The following is an 18,746-nucleotide window of genomic DNA, read 5'->3' on the forward strand; positions in this document are numbered from 1 at the left end:
GTAGGAACCAAACCAGAGGTCAGTAAATGTTTTTTGTCCTGTACTCTTCTTGTGTTCGGCTGATTGAGGAACATTTCAATTTGCCAAACACAAACCATTATGTAAAGATCTTTGCTCGTTTGATTTGTAGTCTGAGAAATATGTTGTTTCACTAGTATTTAAAGCAGGTTCTTCTCAACAGCCTGTGCTGAAAGTAGCCCTCCATGTCAAAGTCTGGTCTTATACTTGTTTTTCAGCTTAGGATGAGCTGAAATGTTATGATTTATTATGAAAATGAAGATGATAACAGTGTTCAAGCGAAGGATCAGGGCATCCCATGACTACAGTCACTGGCCCTGTGAAGCCATTGCATTTTCTTTATGGCTGGTTGATGAGGAAGTCACAGAATTATAGGTCAGCAGTCTTATCACAGTGCATCCTTGAGGTTATTGGGAAATCACATGCAAATAGGAATCTGAGATGACTCCATCCATTACTTGGTGAAGTGAAATGTCTGGTAACAAGTTTACCATGGTGATTGTTGTTCTTATGTTACAGACGGCATCGAGCATTGTTCGATATTTGTGTGCTAGTGAGCAAATAGCATTGAGGGAATCCATACATCATGTCCATCATATATTGATTTTTATTTTCCTTGTGATTTAATTTATTTAGGCCGATGAGATCAAGGCAGGTAAAAATGTGTGTGTGAAAAATTGAAATGCTTACAACAGCTCAAACTTCTCAACATCCATGTTTTGAATCTTATGCAAGTTTGAGGTGAGGTGAAGATTTGATCTGCTTCAATTGGTACCACAGCATCACACTGAGGCTTGCAGAGATAAAAAGGGAACACAGACAAGAAGTGGGGTGAATTGAAATTGGTGTGAGGACTGAACAAAAGACCAGATGGGCTCTCAGAAAGTGTTGCTGTCTGGAACATGAAAAGAGGAAGACTGAGGGTAGAGCAAGAGACGGGCGGGGAGGGGGGGGAGGTTGCAGCCAGCTAGAGGGAGAGATCACCTTCGTTTCATCCATTACAAACTCTGGAGGCAGTATGAGGCAGAAAAAGCAAGGGAGGCAAAGAGAAGCTGTGAGAGGTGGGGCAGGAGGAGTGGTGGGTGGGAGAGGTGGATGGGTGTGTGCTAACATGAGCCTCACTTCCTCTATTGCATGTGTGTCACTATAGCCTCTGTGAATTTTCACACAGAGAAAAGTTGGGCAAAGTGTAAGTCACCTCCAGCGACCGAACAGTAGCAGGTTTCTTCTCTGTCTCACTCATTCACTCACTCTCTCTCTCTTTCACACACCACCCATCACTCCTGGCACAGACGACAGGACCACAGAAGAGCTGATACACATCTTTACTCCCAGCTACTCACCCAGCAATCGCCTGACATTTTTTTCCAGGATGTGGATGCTTCTGTTGGGGGTGATCTTTGGATTTCTGGCCTCCACCGGGTCGGAACAACTTCAAGGTGAGGGGACTGTACCTTAGGCTCAGGGATGGCTCTTTTGTTTCGATTGTTTTCTCCCCCTTGACTGGCAACTTTCCTTTGTTGCCAGATCACTGTTACCCCCCCCCCCCCCCCCACCTTTGCTTAGAATTTGAGTATGTGTTCATATAAGGACAAGTCAAAGAGAGAAAGAGGCTGTTCTCTGCTGCGGTGGCTGCTGCTTGTTGAATGGACGAGTGGATGCCGGCTAGAGTGTGTGCTACACCAGCGCAGACGGGCTTATGTCTGGCAGTCTCAGACTCCTGATAGACACAAAGAAGACAGACGCTCATGCTCGCTCTGTGTCTTCCGTACATTTACAAGCCCGGACTCTTATTTATTATTTTGGGTGTTAAGTGTAGCTTTAGGAGCTTTCTTTTTCACTTAAGCAGGATTTGTTTTCTTCTTTTTCAGTGCTTCTACAGCTGGAGTCAGCCACACATAGTGCTTTATTCTCTGTCACAAAGGATGTTCAGCAGTCGCTCTAGCTTTTCTCCCTCGACGTCGCTCTCTTCCTCTCGTGCGCATTCCATTAGGTTTAGATTGGATTTGTGGCTTGAAGCAACCTATCTGTGGAAGTTGAATCAAACAGGTCTGGGTGCGTCTGGCGTATTCTCTGAAGAGGTGCTTGTAAGATTGTTCACAGAGACTCCTCCTGGCACTGCGTTAAGCAATTTGACTTGTTTTAAAAGGCAAATAAGATATTATCTAGACAGCGTGTATGTGTGCTGCATGTAGGAAGAGGAATCACTTTCCACTCTAAGTGCTTCAACATGTGTTTGCCCCCCCCCCCCCCACTCACCCCAAAAGGTTGCTCGTGAGCCAAAGTTGTAACACTTCTGTTTGTGCATGTACTGCTGTTTGTGGGCATTAAGGTAATTGTTGTCTAGTAAGGAGTGTCCTGCGGTGGTTGCTACTCCAAACCTTGCTTTTGAACCTCAAACCCTCAAACCGGTGGGTGTGCTTCAACCGGAGCACATCAGCGAGAGCAGGACACCTGAGCCTGTGGCCAAGCTGGCCTTCCATGTCGTGATTTTAAAAAAATACTCATTTAAGTACAGCTGGGATAATCAAGGATGGAAATTCCCATAAGGAAATTTTGTTAAATTTATTTTATCGTTCAGACTCCAATACATGTGTGACGTTGTCGGCCTGTTAGCAGGATATCTCATATCCCTGGCAGGATGATGGAGCTTAAGTTGTGGCGCAGGCAATTCAATTTCAGAGGTGATCCGGATCCTGATCCTATGACGTTGTCGTACTGCCTTGTCGGAGGTATGCTCGCTCCAGTTGCCCTTTAGTTTCATCATGAGAATTAAGAGCAGTCGCCATACTTGTACACAACTATGTTCATCATGATAAATAGATGCGAAGCTGTCATCAGATCCCAAAATTTCCTCTAACCTGTAAGCTTAGCACTCTGTAGAAGGCAAGAACAGACCATCCCTCTTCCTCTATGCATCAGTTTTCTCTCTCCCTTTCTCACTCTCTCTCTCTCTCACACACACACACACAAACACACCAGTACTTGCAAAGTTGACAGCTTGACTTCCTTCAAATATATCTACCTCTTTGTGGAACAAGTCCTCTTGCATGGACCCATGTCATGTGTCAAGGTGAGGTGTGGTTGGGGCCCTGTGGATTGGTATCAGACACTGACAAAGAGCGCTTTCGCCTCTATGGGCTTCATGTCCTGTTACCTGAGACTCTTAAACACGTGTTTGCCTACTTTACCCTTGAATGGCTCTGCCCCATGTTGTATAATTCTGCCCCTCTTTTGTTTTGCCCAATTACCAGGTTTGCATCAGCCATAGTGTTCTTGATGACAGTTCTTGCCATCCTGGGATCAGCAATCTTCTTATCGAACATTTTAAAGCCTGTTTTCAGAGTTTCACGCGCCTAATGCTCCCCCTGTCTGTGGTCCTCTTTATAAACACTAAAGTCTTTGTGTTGCTCAGAAAACGACTCTAAAAGGAACACACATCCACCTGCACAAGAAAGCAATATCCAAACATACCATGTCTACAGTGGATGAAAGTTTAGGGTAAGATCTTGTTTTGAAAACTAAATCTGAATTCTACATTATGGCTTAAGAGAGGAAGGCTCCCTATTCCAAGTTTCTTGCAAAGAAAGTGTTGTAGATCAAGCAAAACAACACTTTAGCTGACAGAGATTGGCAGAATGTCACCTAAGAATAATATGAGGGACTTGGAGGATATGAGCTTTGACTTGAAACTTAGACTTGAAACCGAAAATGCTGCACCTGGCGAAAACACCTTGTTTCTTTTAAACAGCTTACTTTCATAGTGCCAGGTTGTGGTTTCCTTTTTCTTTGTTTTTTTTTTGTTTTGTTTTTTTTGGGGGGGGGGGGGGGGGGGGCTAAAGCTGCCTCTGTAAACTGTTAGTTAGACTAGCTGCTGGATATAGCCTCACTGAGCTCAGTGAGACAGTAAATGACTGAAAAGTCAAAGCTGATTTTGGGAGTTCCTAAGTGACATGAGTGATTATCCTCACAGATTTTTGCCTGAACCCCAAAAATATACCACCCAGACCTTTGAAGGACCTGATTATATGAACACTGTGACTCAGAACTATCTGGGTGACAAAAACTCCAAAGTTAAGCTACAAGTTGTGTCAACCCCCCCCCCCCCCCCAAAAAAAACAGTCTTACATAAATAATATGAGTTCCCTTTTTTGCCTGTGCATAGTTATGATGCACATGATCCGTCATCCTCACCATGAAAGGCAGTAAAATTCTGCCAGGTTTTTTTTTTTTTTTTATAATTCCTATCTTGTGGATTGCACAAACTGGATTAATCCACTCATTTTCTCAACTTTAAATTCCCCTTGCAACCACAATGTCAGTAACAAACATGACTCACTGAGAATCAGCTTTTCAGTTTTGTTGCAGCTAAAAAAAAAACAAAACTGATCGCTATTGGGCTTTTGAACCTTATTTTTTATTTATTTATTCATTTTTCACACTGCTATTGTTAGCATCACTAAATGAGCCGGATCGTTTCACTCATTCCCTGATCCAGGCCGGGTCTTGTCAGATGCACTCAGGTATTACACAAAATGTTAAACAGACCCAGGACCTGGGGGATAGCACCAGACCCAATCTGATTGACCGTATGTGGCTACAGGCCTCAGGTCAGGTCTCTGATAGACCACTGTAGACCTCTCCCACCAAGGAGTTATACATGTACTGCTGTTTAGTTGGTTGAAAACTATAACCTGAGGAATGAGTCAGCTCCCTTTCAACCCATCTAACTTTGAAGCGAGAGGTGAAACCTTTTTTTTGGGGGGGGGGGTTATTATTGAACATTATTGAACATCCTCACAAACATTTGCGTGAACCCCAAAAGAATGGGTCAGCTCATACACACAAAAAGACAACAGGGTAACTTGGTTAATGGTTAGTTATAGGATAGTACATGCTTAGTAAATGTTAGTTAATGCTTAGTTAATCATTGGTTAATGCTTTGTTTACAGTTGAGTATGATAGATTCTGTTAATTTCTTAATGTGTGACAGGTTACATCAAAGATGGACAGAAAAACTAGGGGAGGGTTTGGGGTTTAGAGTTAGGATACCCTCTTTACGGTGGTGCAGTGGTCAGCACTGTGGCCTCATAGCAAGAAGGTTCCGGGTTCGAGTCCCGGCTCGGGCGTGGGATCTTTCTGTGTGGAGTTTCCATGTTCTCCCTGTTCCTGCGTGGGTTCTCTCTGGTACTCCAGCTTCCTCCCACAGTCCAAAGACATCAAGAGGGGACTAGGCTGATTGATACTCTAAATTGACTGTAGGTGTGACTGTGAGTGTGAATGGTTGTCTGTCTCTGTATGTTGGTCCTGAGATGGACTGGTGACCTGTCCAGGGTGAACCCCACCTCTTGCCCGTAGATGCTGGGATAGGCTCCAGCCCCCCCGCGACCCTTACTAGTAAGGAATAAGCGGAAGATGACGATGGATGGATACCCTCTTTACAATAAAGAGCGTTCATAAATGGTTAATTAGGCTTCAGTAATGTTTATTCAACATTCTCAAATATAACTAATCATTTACTAACCGTTATTGTTTTGCCATTATTCTGAATGGCGACAACACCAAATATGGCAGTGTGGGACACAAATCACCCCTCCTCCCCACACAGCCAATCATATGCCAAACCATGTAAACCAGCATATAGCGAATGGGGTTGTTGCTCTGCTGTAACCATCTAATTTTCATAATGTTTTTTTTTTAATGTACTAACAGCAGCATGCCGGTGGAACTTAAGATAAGCATGATGAACAGCACCAACACCAAAAATTTAGAGGCATGTGATTAGCAACTACTCTCATTTCCTAACTGGCTGATGTTTGATGAGAGCAAATGCCATTGTAACAGCCATTGAAGATCCATCCATCCATACCAGTTTGACTGAAATATTGGATTGTTCAGTGTCTCAATTCACTATCTTGGTCCTGGGGAACCTTCTTGTCCATCCATCCACCCCATCCATCCATCCATTCATGTTCTACTGCTTATCCTGTGAAGAGTCGCGGGGGGCTGAAGCCTATCCCAGCAGCCTTCAGGTGAGAGGCGGGGTTCACCCTGGACAGGTCACCAGTCCATTACAGGGCCAAAACATAGAGACAGACAACCATTCACACTCACAGTCACACCTACAGACTGTGGGAGGAAGCTGGAGTACCAGAGAGAACCCACACAGGAACAGGGAGAACATGGAGACTCACACAGAAAGATCCTGTGCTGGAGCCAGGACTGGAACACAGAACCTCCTTGCTGTGAGGTGACAGTGCTGACCACTGCACTACCGTGCAGCCTCCCATTAAAAATGTCTCTTTAATGTATCATGGATGTACTTGAATTGGTTTTATTTTGGGCATCAAGGAACCAAAACTTTTTTGATCATATTTGTCTTGGGATTTTATACCTACTGTTTTGATTCCAGCCATTTTAATGTCATCCATTAAAACTGCAGTCATTGATCTCAATACATTTTGATAGGAGCCTGGTCATGTCAGCCCATGACAGAGACACTCTGTGAGAGTCCTTCTTGTGACCTTCAGGTACTGTGTGTGTGTGTGTGTGTGTGTGTGTGTGTGTGTGTGTGTGTGTGTGTGTGTGTGTGTGTGTGTGTGTGTGTGTGTGTGTGTGTGTGTGTGTGTACCAAACATATTTGCACCACATCTCACATTTCACCTGTCCCACTGGCATGGTAAACCTTTATTGTGACCAGCAAAGGGAAAGACATACCTGCTGACAGAGCAACTTGTGTGGAAATGCAAGATAGCAAAGTGTTGTTAGAGTGATGGCAACAAAGCTTTTCCCTAAACCAGCTGATGAAAACTGATGTTACAGTGGTCATGGTCTAAAGGTTTCCTGCACCAACTTAAGTTCAGACATGAACCATAGAAAGTAACTCAGAAAGACAACTGAAGATAGAAGATAAAAGATAAGAAATAGGCCAAGGTTGTGTTTTGATCCAGTCTCGACATCAAGATGCTGAGCGTGCTGCTTCTCTTGCAGTGCTCCATGCTGTGTCTGGTAGAATTTTGAAGATTATCAGCGAATGCAAGTCTGTCTTGCAAGTGCTCCCTTGGTCTGCCTGTTTGTGCACCTGCATGCATGGCATAATTTGTTCTTTATTACTGGCATAGTGAAGACAAACAGAAAATAATGAGAGGAAAACAATGGGAGTACGGGAGAAAGGGGAAGAGAAAGTGAACCGAGAGTGGAGAGAGACAGGCCGCTCTATTACTTGGGGAGCAGCTGGAGGTTTTGGCAAGACACTGTGGGCGAGCTCCCTTTCTCAGGTTCTGTACAACCAGACTTTGCTGTCTCCTTGGTTTCAACTCTATTAGGTGACAATAAAGCCTTTGGTAGGGTCCCTGCCTTGGCATGGCAGGCCTCTGTACTGTATAAAGACTCCCATGACTGTTCCCTCTGCATACTAATGCAGCCCCTTTACTGATGCTTCCCTCTTTGATCTCTCTGGGTAGTTCTAAAAGGCCAGGACTGTTGGCCTGGCTTCACTTTCAGGGACACTGAGCCATGTGGCAGCATGTGTTGAGGTTTGTCAGGTTTGTCAGGTTTGTCAGGTGTGTGTGTGTGTGTGTGTGTGTGTGTGTGTGTGTGTGTGTGTGTGTGTGTGTGTGCGTGCGTGTGCGCGTGTGTGTTGAAAGGGGGCAAAAAGCTTAAACTGCCTGTCAAAACAAGTGTTGGCACAAACTCCTGTTGCCCAACTTGCTACGAACCGATAAGAACTCAACTTCCTGCTGTTTGGGTGGAAAAGTTAGGGGCTTGTATTTGTATCATATGTAGCCTAGTATTTAAAATTCTAAATTAAAATAAAAAATAAGGACAAAAAGCAATTCCACAAGATTCCTTGAAGTTTGATATTTCATGTGAAATATAGTATGTGGAGTTACCCACTATAATTATGTAAGGGGGGATAACTTGCTCAAAATATATGTATTTTTTTTATTTTATCTTATTCATCTCATTCATTTTTGTGCAAGTAAATGTTGAAAATGATCTAAGTCACATTTAGGATGTAGCTGATGGAATCTACAGATGCCACGAAATGGAGTTCTTCTTTCCTTAAGCAGAATAGCCAAACAGTTTGTGTTTTATGTGAGCACCAAATGGTAATAATAATAAAAAAAAATGATAGGCAGAAAAATGTTTTAAACTCCTTTTAACTCCACCAACATGTGTCTTCTAGTTTATTTTATCTAAAAAAATCAACTTTTTTTAAATATCTGATTCCTCTGCAGGAAGTTAAGCTGTTAGCAAATATGATTTCCTATGTGTGATATTGTTGTCGAGTGAATAACGAACCATACAGCCATTTCCATGGTAGCATTTTGAAACAAGCAGCAAACAGACGCAGTGCAGATATAAGTTTCCTTGAAGCACATGATCTGTGGTGTCTGAGGGAAAAATCGTATTGCAATTTACTTGTGGTTTTGTAGAAACAGAAAAACAAAAACAATATTCAAAGATTAAAGCATGGAAATATTTGTCAGTCTCATCTTAAATGTTTATTAAACCACCATGGAATCAGATCCTGATGTAATTTTCAGGATGCACGTATTGATAATGAATTTTATGACTGATGCTTTTTTCCCATGACGTATAACCTGCAACCATGAGGTTTTGGTGTTGCGTCACATGATTCAAATTAGATGCTTTGAAAAGCCATTGATAGACTTTCACAGATATTCTCATGCACTCCACTTTTTATTTTTTTCCCTCTTTTCTGTGTCACTGGCTACATTTCCAGTTAGAAGATCTGAAAGGTGGTTTCACTCACTTTCATTGTTGGGTCCCCAGGTGTTTTGGTGGGCAATGGAGAAACGTTGGTCCATCTGGCTCAGGCAACCAATGCTTAGTGTATGAAACAGTTCCCAGTCATTTTTAACAACTTTTTTGTGTGTCTTTGAAATGAACTACTCACAGCATTAGGCAGGCCTGTTTTATTACATGATCCATGTCTTCCACAAAACTTGCCATTTTTGGGTGTGTTGGATGCAAGCAAGATCAGAGCTCCTGCTTGTTTCATGTCGCACAACTCTGTGAAACGGTAGCACACAGACAGCAAAAGATACAAAGAATGCCAGCTGAAAAGCAGTCACTCAATATCTAGCTCATACCAGTCATGTTCTTCCAGTAAACTAGACAATGCCTGAAGTGAATATAGACACAAGTGCGGAAGCAGAGATGCATTTTATAACAATAGTTTGTCACTATATTTTTAATCAATTGGTGATTTCATTCATGTTTCAAGGGACAGCATGGCTCAAAGGGAGAGTGGCCGTCTAGCAAATGAAGGGTCACTGGACCATTAATGGATGAGTGGTATAGAAAATGGATGGATGGATGGGGAGCAGCTCCAAACCATGAGCTACTCCTTAAGTCATTTTCATTGTCTTTGTTGTCTTTTAAAACTTAGGGCAAGTTTGAGCAAAAGATTGTTTCTGTTTGCACAAAGTGCATTGAATAGCCGTCAAATTCTACTAGTAGAGTTTCATTTGGTAGAATTTTGCTTGGGTTGAGCATTTTTTCTTTACCAACTAGTCATTGCATGCTTAAAAGTCTTCTTAAACTCTTCTGAAACACACTTGTTGTGATATTGAGCTTATGAGTTAGTCATGCGTATGGTCTCTTCTTCTGAGTAACTGTGTCTGTCCCTCTTTGTCTGAGCCAGCCCTGAGGGCCATACATCATAGACGACCATGCTGCAGAGCACATGATGCGTCCCTTCTTTTCTGAACATCCTCTCATGTCTAACTCAAGAATACATCCAAGGAAAACACCACCCCCATGTAAATCAATTTTCTGCTTATCAAACATTTGATGACTGTGAAAGCAGTCACGTGGAATGTGGCAGTAGTGACTAAACTGTTTCACTTGCACACTGTAGACTTTGTACATGTGCTGAAAAGGAAATATAAATGAGCGGTGGATAAATATTTCCCAGCTGGCCTGGTGTTTCTTTCACCATCAGTCCACTGCATATATTATACATGAGTCAAGGCCATAAAGGGACATCCTGGTAGTATATGACTTAATAAGCTAATTATGTGTCTAGAACGCCCCAATGCTCCTCCGTATTCTGAATGTTAATGTTTAATATTGTTTCCTTTGCTTTTTATCAAATAATTAATTTGTAACTTCTGCCAAGGGGGTAATGTGACCACTGATGTCAGTTTGTCTGTCTGGTAGCAGGATAGCTGTTATGAGTCATAATGTTATCCAAACTGAAAGGAATCCTCTGTTTTTGCCAGTGAACTCACACAGCTGCAGCTATGCTGGAGTATTTCTGGCGGAGGGACCAAGCCGTCACTCCCTGACCTTTGAAATGGCCCAAAAGGTGTGCGAGCAGCTACAGAGCACATTGGCCAGTCCACAACAAGTCCAGGAGGCCTATTTCAAAAACATGGAAACTTGCAGGTAAACCTTAAGCCGTTGTGGGTCTTATGGACTTGTAAGCTGTGAATAATTAAAATCCTAACACTTGAAAACTGTGCTACACAAAGAAAGTGTAGGACCTTGGATCGGACTAAAATGATGATGGAGAGTCTCCTCAGATCAAAAAACAAAAGTGAACAACTGAGTAACAAAATTATTGTTCTAACAGAGGCAGTCACTAGAGAGAGAATCACTATGGCTTGAAGAGCAAGCTTTAACTGTGTGAGGGCCAAAAGTACAATCATTACAAGCACTTTAGTCTTACCAGTGATTAGTTGGAGGAGGTTTGGACCACACGCTTCTCAGTTTCAAATGTAATTGTTGAATTAATAAGATTGGTACAATATCATCAGCATGGGGATGTAAAGTCACATTAGGCGAGTGGATGACATGGCCCAAGGGGAAGGTGTTACAATGACTTGCTAATGGCTACACAAAAAAGATGTTTCGTAAGTAAGAATGAAACTCCTATAAAACTGATTTCAACCCAGAGACTTTCCAATATCGGAGAATTAGCAGAACAAAATGGAAGACTTTCTTACTTCATCACCTTATGGAACACATCTCTGAATACAGGATTGTCCAAAATAGACAGAAATGGTTGAATTTAGCTCCACCATATTCTTGAACCTGAGAAATGAAATAATCTGGGGGGGGGGGGGGGGGGGGGGGGTCAAAAGATGGTCTTTTATGAAGGGATTGACCCAAGTAAGCTGGGATGCAACCAGTCAATATGGAACTGATGATTACAGGAAGAATAAAGGCATAAATCCATGTACTTTGTTTGTGGGAGTGTCTCTGGATCATTCTCTCTCACAGAAGGCAGCATTTTAAAAATAAATGATTGTGTTCTGTAATCGAGAGTTTAAAATAAAAACCAAAATTAAATGATAATAAAAATAAAAGCTTACAGTAAATGCTTCTTTATCAAGATAAATTGAGATGAATCTATTCCAAATTTTTGCGTGTGATGATTTTTTTTTTTTTTCAGGTTGAGGCCCCTTACATTTCTCAGGGGTCTCAGGTAGTCTGTTCTGAAAACATTGTGAACATTTATTAAAACCCGGAGTTGATGTTGGTTCTTTTCAGCTAGATTGAAAAAACAAAACAAAAAACAGATCTCCAACTTTTTTTTACCCCCCCCCCCCCCATCTTTCTCTTATTCATCAAATCTCATGTTTTTGGGGGCGTTTGGAGGCACCCCCTTGAGTTAACACAGGAGCATCTCTCACAAACAAGTTTCAGTCGTCATGAATTATTATTTCTTCGACATTTATATTTGGCCGTTTGATCAAACGATAAAAATTCAATAAAAGATACACAACTAGAAAAGCAGAGGGCCCATCACCACCTGAATATTGTGCATTTGTTTACTGTCTTTATTTGAATTGGCTTCAGGTGAGAGTAAAATGTTATTTACTTTAACCTGCAATATTGGCTGTTGACTGCATTTCCTATCAAGAAATGTAGAATTCTTGGTGTAAATTGTTTTTCAAATGTGCTAACAATGCTAATGTTTCTATTCCAGGTATGGCTGGGTCAGCAACATGAGTGTCGCCATCCTCAGACACTCACACCACCAAAACTGTGCAAAGAACTTGACCGGTTTCATGATGAATCCACGGGACGATGCAGAAGAACTCTTTGATGCCTACTGCTATGATGAAAAAGGTGACTTAACACTTCATGTTTGGTTGCAGCAACCCAATGGAAACAGAGTGAACAACACTGTAATTTGCTTCACTAATCTTTCTCACTTGTACTTCCTGTTCCTCTGTATGCTAGTGGGGCCTGAAAAGAACTGCGATGATGCGTTTATAATTGAAAGCTCTGATGCACAAGGTTAGTAAATTAAAGGAACCGTTCACCCCATTGTAATAATGTTGTAATACATTCCCTTTGTTGCGGCACATGCAAAGTCTTAACACCAGTTTCCACTGAAAATCCCTTCTCCAAAATGATTCCACTTAGCTGACACTATTATGTCTAAATTTAAGCGAGGCAGCTGAAGAAAACCTCTGATTTACCCAATGATGTCATCTCTACAGTCAGCACTGGCAGTCACAAAAGTGGGACGTGCAGTTGTAATATGTACAGCTTCCCTTGGCTGAACAAATAGGCTGCTGGGTGAGATTGCTTATAAGTCTCATTACTGTAAACCATTTTAAATTTCTTAACAACAGGACAATGACTTTTGCTTATTTTTTTTATTATAAAAAACTCTTCCTTGTTTGTGAAAAAAAAGGTCCTCCCTGAGAATTAACCTCCATTTAGGCCATGCTTTAACATATAAAGGTCCCCATGAGCTCCCATGCGTTGTAGGAAGCTTATTTTGGCCTCTGCTGAAGTATCATACTTTTTAATCATTGTTGAAGTCTTAATTTCATGACTTGTGACTTGTGACTTTCATGACTTTTCCTGAAAGTTGGCACCAGCTTCTTAAAATGCTAAAACTTGACTGTGACACTGGTTTTGCATCCTCTTTGTGGGAATGTAATTTGAAAGCTCAATGCAATATCACAAACACAGAAATGTGACTGACTACAATAGTTTTTTTTTGGTTCTTTTTGACATCCTAGTTTGATAGAGGGGTTAATTCCTCATGCAACCCCCTTCAGTACAGTCTTGTTTATTTGACTCAGTCGGTCCTCACTCATTCACGTGTCGGCCTGCGTGCCACCTCTCACAGGAGCAGACACTTAGTGGAGGGCCCAGAAACCACGGGGGAAGTGGACGAGTGTAGTTTTGAGAAGAATGAAAAAGTAAATGACTTGTCAGTATATTCAACAGGCTGACCCGTCACGTATCCGACACTTAAACTATTCACTAAAAGTGATTTGTTGCCTCATTTTCATGAAACACTATTCAAGACATTGTTCAATAACGCTTCAAAATATAGATCATGCAGCTATGTGAAGGATGACTCCTGATAAGACTTTGCTTTTCAGAGAAATGGAACAGTACATGTTCTGTTATGGTATATTTTTCAGATTCTGATTCACATTCTGAAAACTTTATTTATCCTCATGGGATAAATTTATTCAGCCCCGTGGAAGGCAGTTAATGTTTTGTTAATTATCCACAAATACTGAAATGCTTGAGTTGACTTGGGTGCACCAGTAAAAAGTTGATTTAAATCACACAAGAGGGTGACCCCACCAACTGATAAAATGAGTGATATTTGTACCTAGTAATGGTGTGACTGTAACCATACATGATCTCTCCAATCAGATGACCCCTACCCACAGCTTGAGATATCCACAACAGCAGAAGCAGGCATTACTTCAAAAACATCACCTGAAGGTGTTTCTCATGGTGACCCCACAGTCACCCCTGAGGAGGTGACAGAGGTGACGCAGTTCGCCTCCACCGCTCCTGTAGAGCCAGACGAGCCAGAAGCTGTGACAGAGTGGCCTACTGTATTTGATCTGTCCTTCGGTGTGGACGAAGAAAGCAAGGTATGGTCCACTTTCACTCCTGGAGAGTTTGAGCAGCCCGCTGGATCTGGGATGCAGTCCGCCCTTTCAGAAGAGGAAGCAGTAACTGCAACAACCGTTGGCGGAGAGTCCGTTGAAACACACCAGCCGAATGAATATGAGACAGAGAATAAGAAAACAGACCTTGAAGACAACAATGACAGAAATGAAGGTAAGAGAACCTGCAAAGCACAAGGAGAGTTATATTGTCCACTAAATGATTATTGAAAAAAGGCAAAAGTGGAGAATTAGTCAGTGCTAAAGTCCCTTTGTGTAGGTTTTTAGGGAAAATGAATTGAATTTTAATTTGTATTTAAAAACTCCGGAGATAGTATTTGTAATACAGCATGCCATGACAGCAGATGCAACAGGTTTTGTGTAGACTGAAGTAACTTTGAGAGTGCAGGATGCCCCCTTGTGTTGATCTGTGGCACGCATGTGTGGCACAAGAGGCTTCTGTGAATTGAGTCACTGACAGGAATTACAATCAAGCCCAGTTCATTCAACAAACACAATAAGAGCTTCTTAAAAATCTAGTCCCATGCTTGCACTTCTATTTCCACACAGTCACAGTTCTAGGCACTAAATTTCATAGAGATCATGTAAACAACTTTCTTGGATTATCTGGTACCACAAACCCTGCAGCTTTACAAATGGATGGCAATAAATTAAATCAGTTTAAAGGGAAATAATGTGATACAGGGATCTATTGGTGGAGGCAGATAATACAAAATGTCGAACTGAGCGATGACTGCAATTGTTACTCTTTGTTTTACTGCTGCACAGTTGCTCAACAGCACCCCGATGGCAAGAAACGCATGGATCCACAGGTGCCAAAGCCTGATCCTCAGGAGAGCAGCAGCTCATCGAGTGAGCAGATTTCACAAATTAGTGGAGTCCAATAAAACAATGTTGGGCAAATCAAAACATCACGTATTTTATTTGAAACCACTCTTTACTGCTGATTGCTTACTCATCTTTAATATTTTCCTTGTTATTTCTCCCTCCAGACTGGCTGGTGATCATCGGAGTGATTGTCGCTGTTGCTGCTGTTCTTCTTGTGTGTGCAGCCGTTGCTAAAAGAAATAGGTTTGTCTTCCTGTCCTGGATTGATAGTGTAATGACACGTGACTTGGACTCAGAGCGATACTTCACCCTAATGTTATCTGCCTTTCAAATTCTCACGGTTGAGTGTCTTAAACTAACAGATTTAATCTCCTCTTGCATCACTTCCTGTTGACTATTAAATGCAGAAAACTCCGGCCACAGAGACTTTACTTAGACCTAATGGAGACTTACTAACAACTCATGCTGAACTGAAAGTTCAGTCTCCAGCATAATCCATGTATTCTTTAAGCTAGTAAAATGGCTGGTGTTTTTGCCAAGAAACAGCGCATGCACACAGCCCCAACACGTCAACTCCCTGTCAATAAATTAAGTGCAAACATAAGGATATTGTCAGTCAGAAACGTCTAACTACATTAAAATATACTTCATGAAGTGCAACGGTGGAGTCGTTCGCTGGCAGGTGTGCACTCGGTCAGAGAGCTAACATTAGCCAAATAGTCTAGCCAACTATTTATGCTTTTTTTCTCAAACACCATTTCTGAGTCACAGCAGTAGGAATCAGTTTAACCAAACATTCTCAGTCAGCTAGGTTTTTTTTGGTGCCAATGTTACATTGAAACCTACTTCCATCTTCTGTTCCTGCTCAAACATAGGCCATGCTACGACAGCACCACCCACTGTGTCTGTAAAACATCTACTTATTAGTCCCTAGAAAATGCCCCAAATTACAAAACATTTGAAGGCAAATTACACTTTTTGGATGAAGAATTTCAAGATTCCTCTGTTTTTTTGGGGTTTTTTTTGTCATAAAAGTGAGAGGAAGAGATATGACATGTATGCTGCCTGAATGTGCTCTTGCAGCTGGTGTGGCAAACAGCAGACCCTGATGATCACATCCAAAGACAACAGCGGAGAAGGGAATGGGGCAGCAGCGGTGGTTGCAGCCTCCAGCTCCCATGCGCAGGAAAGAGAGCAGGAAATGGTGACCCTCATGAACAAGGAGAAGATCCAGGAGAATGGCAACACGGAGGAGTTCACCGTCATCACGCTAGAGGAGTCGCCAGATAAGGAGGCGTGAGAGAGGAGCATAGAGGCAGATGGGGAACAGCAGGAGAGGAGAATATAAGAGGGAGTCAGATGGGAGAGAGAGGATGGGTGGGGGGTTGGGGGCGTCAAGCACTGGGGCTATAAACTGCTTCAGTGGTCAGCACTGAGTGGACACAGAGCATGAGACATGGCTGATGTGTGTGTTGTGTAGGAATATTCAGGTGTATATTTGTACTGGGTCTGAAGCTGTGGGATCCTACTACCATTATTTGACTGAGCGGGGGGGCCGGGGGTCACATGCATGCATAGCAGTGTGTGAATGTGTTGTGTGCTAGTTCTTTGTGGTTGTATGTCTTATTGACAGCGTAGCTTGTTTTGGGGGCAGGGGGGTAGGGTGGGGGGGATCTAATTTAATTCTACACACGCTGGTTACATTTTCTGAGAACTGATGACACCCTGACAAATAAACAGCCACTAGGGGAATGATCGATGTATGACAATGACCTGGACTGAATACTGAGGGGTTGTTCTATTTGAAATACTGCAAAATAAGAAAAGAAAAAAAAACAAGCAAACATATTTCCTTCTTTTCTCATCAAACTTGTATATTTCAGACATGGCCTGTGGACTGGAAAGAAAGAAAACTGAGGATGTGTCTACTTTTATTTATGCAGCTTTGCCTCCCTGTTTTTTTATAGGTCTCTGTATGTAAAATACATGTTTTGGAAATGCCTTAGCAACAGCTGCCAGTGCTTCACTATTGGTTAGGGGCTTTTTATCCCTTGGAAAAATGGCGGAATGTGTCATTATTTTGGAAAGTTTCTGATGATATGATGTCCCAGATGTTATCCTGAGGATAAGCAGAATAATACTAATGACACACACGCTATATACACAGTGTGTACGCTGATTCTTGGAAGAGAAGGATTTGGATACATTCTGCGGCTGATGAATGTGTTTTGAATGCAAGACTGGAGCTCAACATGTGAATGACAGCAGCTTAGCCTCAGAGGCTGAACACATTTGTACATATGATAATGGGGGGGGGGGCATGTGAACGTAACGTAAACACATAGCGACGTAGAAGCGATTATAAGACTGTTGTCTGTGTGCTCTGAGGGGCAGGGGGATGTGAAGCTCATCCAAGCCTCAATGTGCCAGTTACTTAACATTCACGCAAATTACTGCCAATTTTCTACTTGGTAAAATATATCATACAATGTGTCATATCAATATTCCCAGTGTGATATTTAACATGTCCTATTTTTCAGTGTAACAGGCAATTTATAAACAGCAATTGCACATTTGTACTGCTATTTCCTGCTTTTGCTCTTATGTGATTCATTTTGAGCAAATTTTCTAGTCTAGGCAAGTTTTATTAGAAATTAACAAAAGATGAAAAGATTTTGAAAAGTCACAAAGGAATGAAATAAATGTATATAGAAAGATGCAGGAGTGTGTTGTTCCCTCGTTGTGTGTGTGCGTGTGTGTGTGTGTGTTTGTGTGTGTGTGTGTGTATAAAAGGAGCAAGAGTGAATGGCATGACAGGGGATGTGAATGGTTACATTTCCCAACACAAGAGGAAGTGAGGTTTCCATGGCACCAGGGTTGTGATGCGAGAACATGTAAACACAGGAAACAAAGAATGAGACAAAGGCTGCCATTTTGAAAGATGGAGATGGTGTTAGTCCATACAGCGTTGTGGCATGCAATAGCAACAGTGTCTTCATTGAAAAACATTCAAAGGAGTAGAGCAGGTTATCAGAGCATTCCAATCAGGCCCAAGGGTTCTCTTTTCTATACTCTCATCGTTTTGAAAAACATTACTACTTGGGCCTCACTTGAGAAATGAAAAACACATTTCTTTGGCTCTGATGCAGTAAAACTAATTCATTTAGAAGAAATAATGATCCTAATTCATCGATTACTTTGTTTTGTTTGTTAAATCCTTGACAATTGAATATTTGCATGTTGTTATTTTAAAATGAAATTATAATTCACAAAAATTGAGAGTTAAAAAAATGCAGATTCATGAACCAACTTTTTTTTTTGGGGGGGTGAAATTTTCATGGAAAAAATGCATGTTTTCTTTTGTTGTGTTTTTCATGGCTGAGTATTGAACTTCATCTCAACTGCCACACTGCTATAGCACATCGAACAAAATCTTTGTCACAGGAAATTTTAAATAACTGCGGTATATTTCCAGGTTCATTTTTTTTAAATCAATATTTAATCCACATTGTGCTTAATAAGATCTTAGTCTCATGCTTTGAAACTATTTTAAATGAGTGATAATGCCAAAATCTACTAATTTAGCAATAGAAACAGACATGTGGCTTCCATATTTTGTATGTGTGTGTGTGCATGCATGCGCTGCACGTTCACACACATGCAGGGTGTATATGATGACAAAATAAGAGCATCTGATATTAGTTATGAATCAACATTTATTAGTTATATTTGTATATGTACACCAAAGGTACAACACATATTGATATGTAGAAACAGATTTGTATGTATACCATAGACCGAGGAATGTATTCTTTTTTTTTGTCTTTATCTCCTTATTTTATCTCCCCCACAAATAAGCTTAGCCTTTACGTCCAAAGTACAACAGCTTTACAAAGAGGGAAGGCCTAGAAAAGTGAGTCAAGAAAAGCTTGTTGTAGGCAGGATTGAGACTGGTTGTCAGCTCTGTTC

General features: G+C 41.5%; 1 protein-coding gene across 2 annotated transcripts; it reads left to right on the top strand.

Annotated features, from left to right (window-relative positions):
- Positions 1-1,099: 1,099 nt before the first annotated feature.
- cd44b (CD44 molecule (IN blood group) b) lies at positions 1,100-16,146 on the top strand. Of its 2 annotated transcripts, none has more exons than XM_086207695.1 (9): positions 1,100-1,207; positions 1,311-1,457; positions 10,272-10,437; positions 11,984-12,126; positions 12,241-12,297; positions 13,687-14,103; positions 14,718-14,801; positions 14,942-15,020; positions 15,861-16,146. In XM_086207695.1, exons 1-9 carry the CDS (start codon positions 1,153-1,155, stop codon positions 16,075-16,077), a joined length of 1,365 nt encoding a protein of 454 aa, XP_086063821.1. In that variant the 5' UTR covers positions 1,100-1,152; the 3' UTR covers positions 16,078-16,146. The 2 variants fall into 2 exon arrangements, with proteins under 2 accessions (XP_086063821.1, XP_086063822.1); XM_086207696.1 differs by having other exon boundaries at positions 1,191-1,207; positions 1,390-1,457.
- Positions 16,147-18,746: the final 2,600 nt, after the last annotated feature.

Source organism: Aulostomus chinensis, chromosome 7, assembly GCF_037954235.1.
Source record: "Aulostomus chinensis isolate RoL2024-O1b breed Wild chromosome 7, RoL_Achi_v1.0, whole genome shotgun sequence".
NCBI lineage: Eukaryota > Metazoa > Chordata > Actinopteri > Syngnathiformes > Aulostomidae > Aulostomus > Aulostomus chinensis.

Bases quoted from the DNA above. Each gene is read 5' to 3' on its own strand.
- cd44b (XM_086207695.1), top strand. From the start codon at position 1,153: ATGTGTGTCACTATAGCCTCTGTGAATTTTCACACAGAGAAAAGTTGG. The intron at 10,438-11,983 runs GTAAACCTTAAG...TTTCTATTCCAG, and splicing joins AAAAACATGGAAACTTGCAG to GTATGGCTGGGTCAGCAACA. The intron at 12,298-13,686 runs GTTAGTAAATTA...CTCTCCAATCAG, and splicing joins TGAAAGCTCTGATGCACAAG to ATGACCCCTACCCACAGCTT.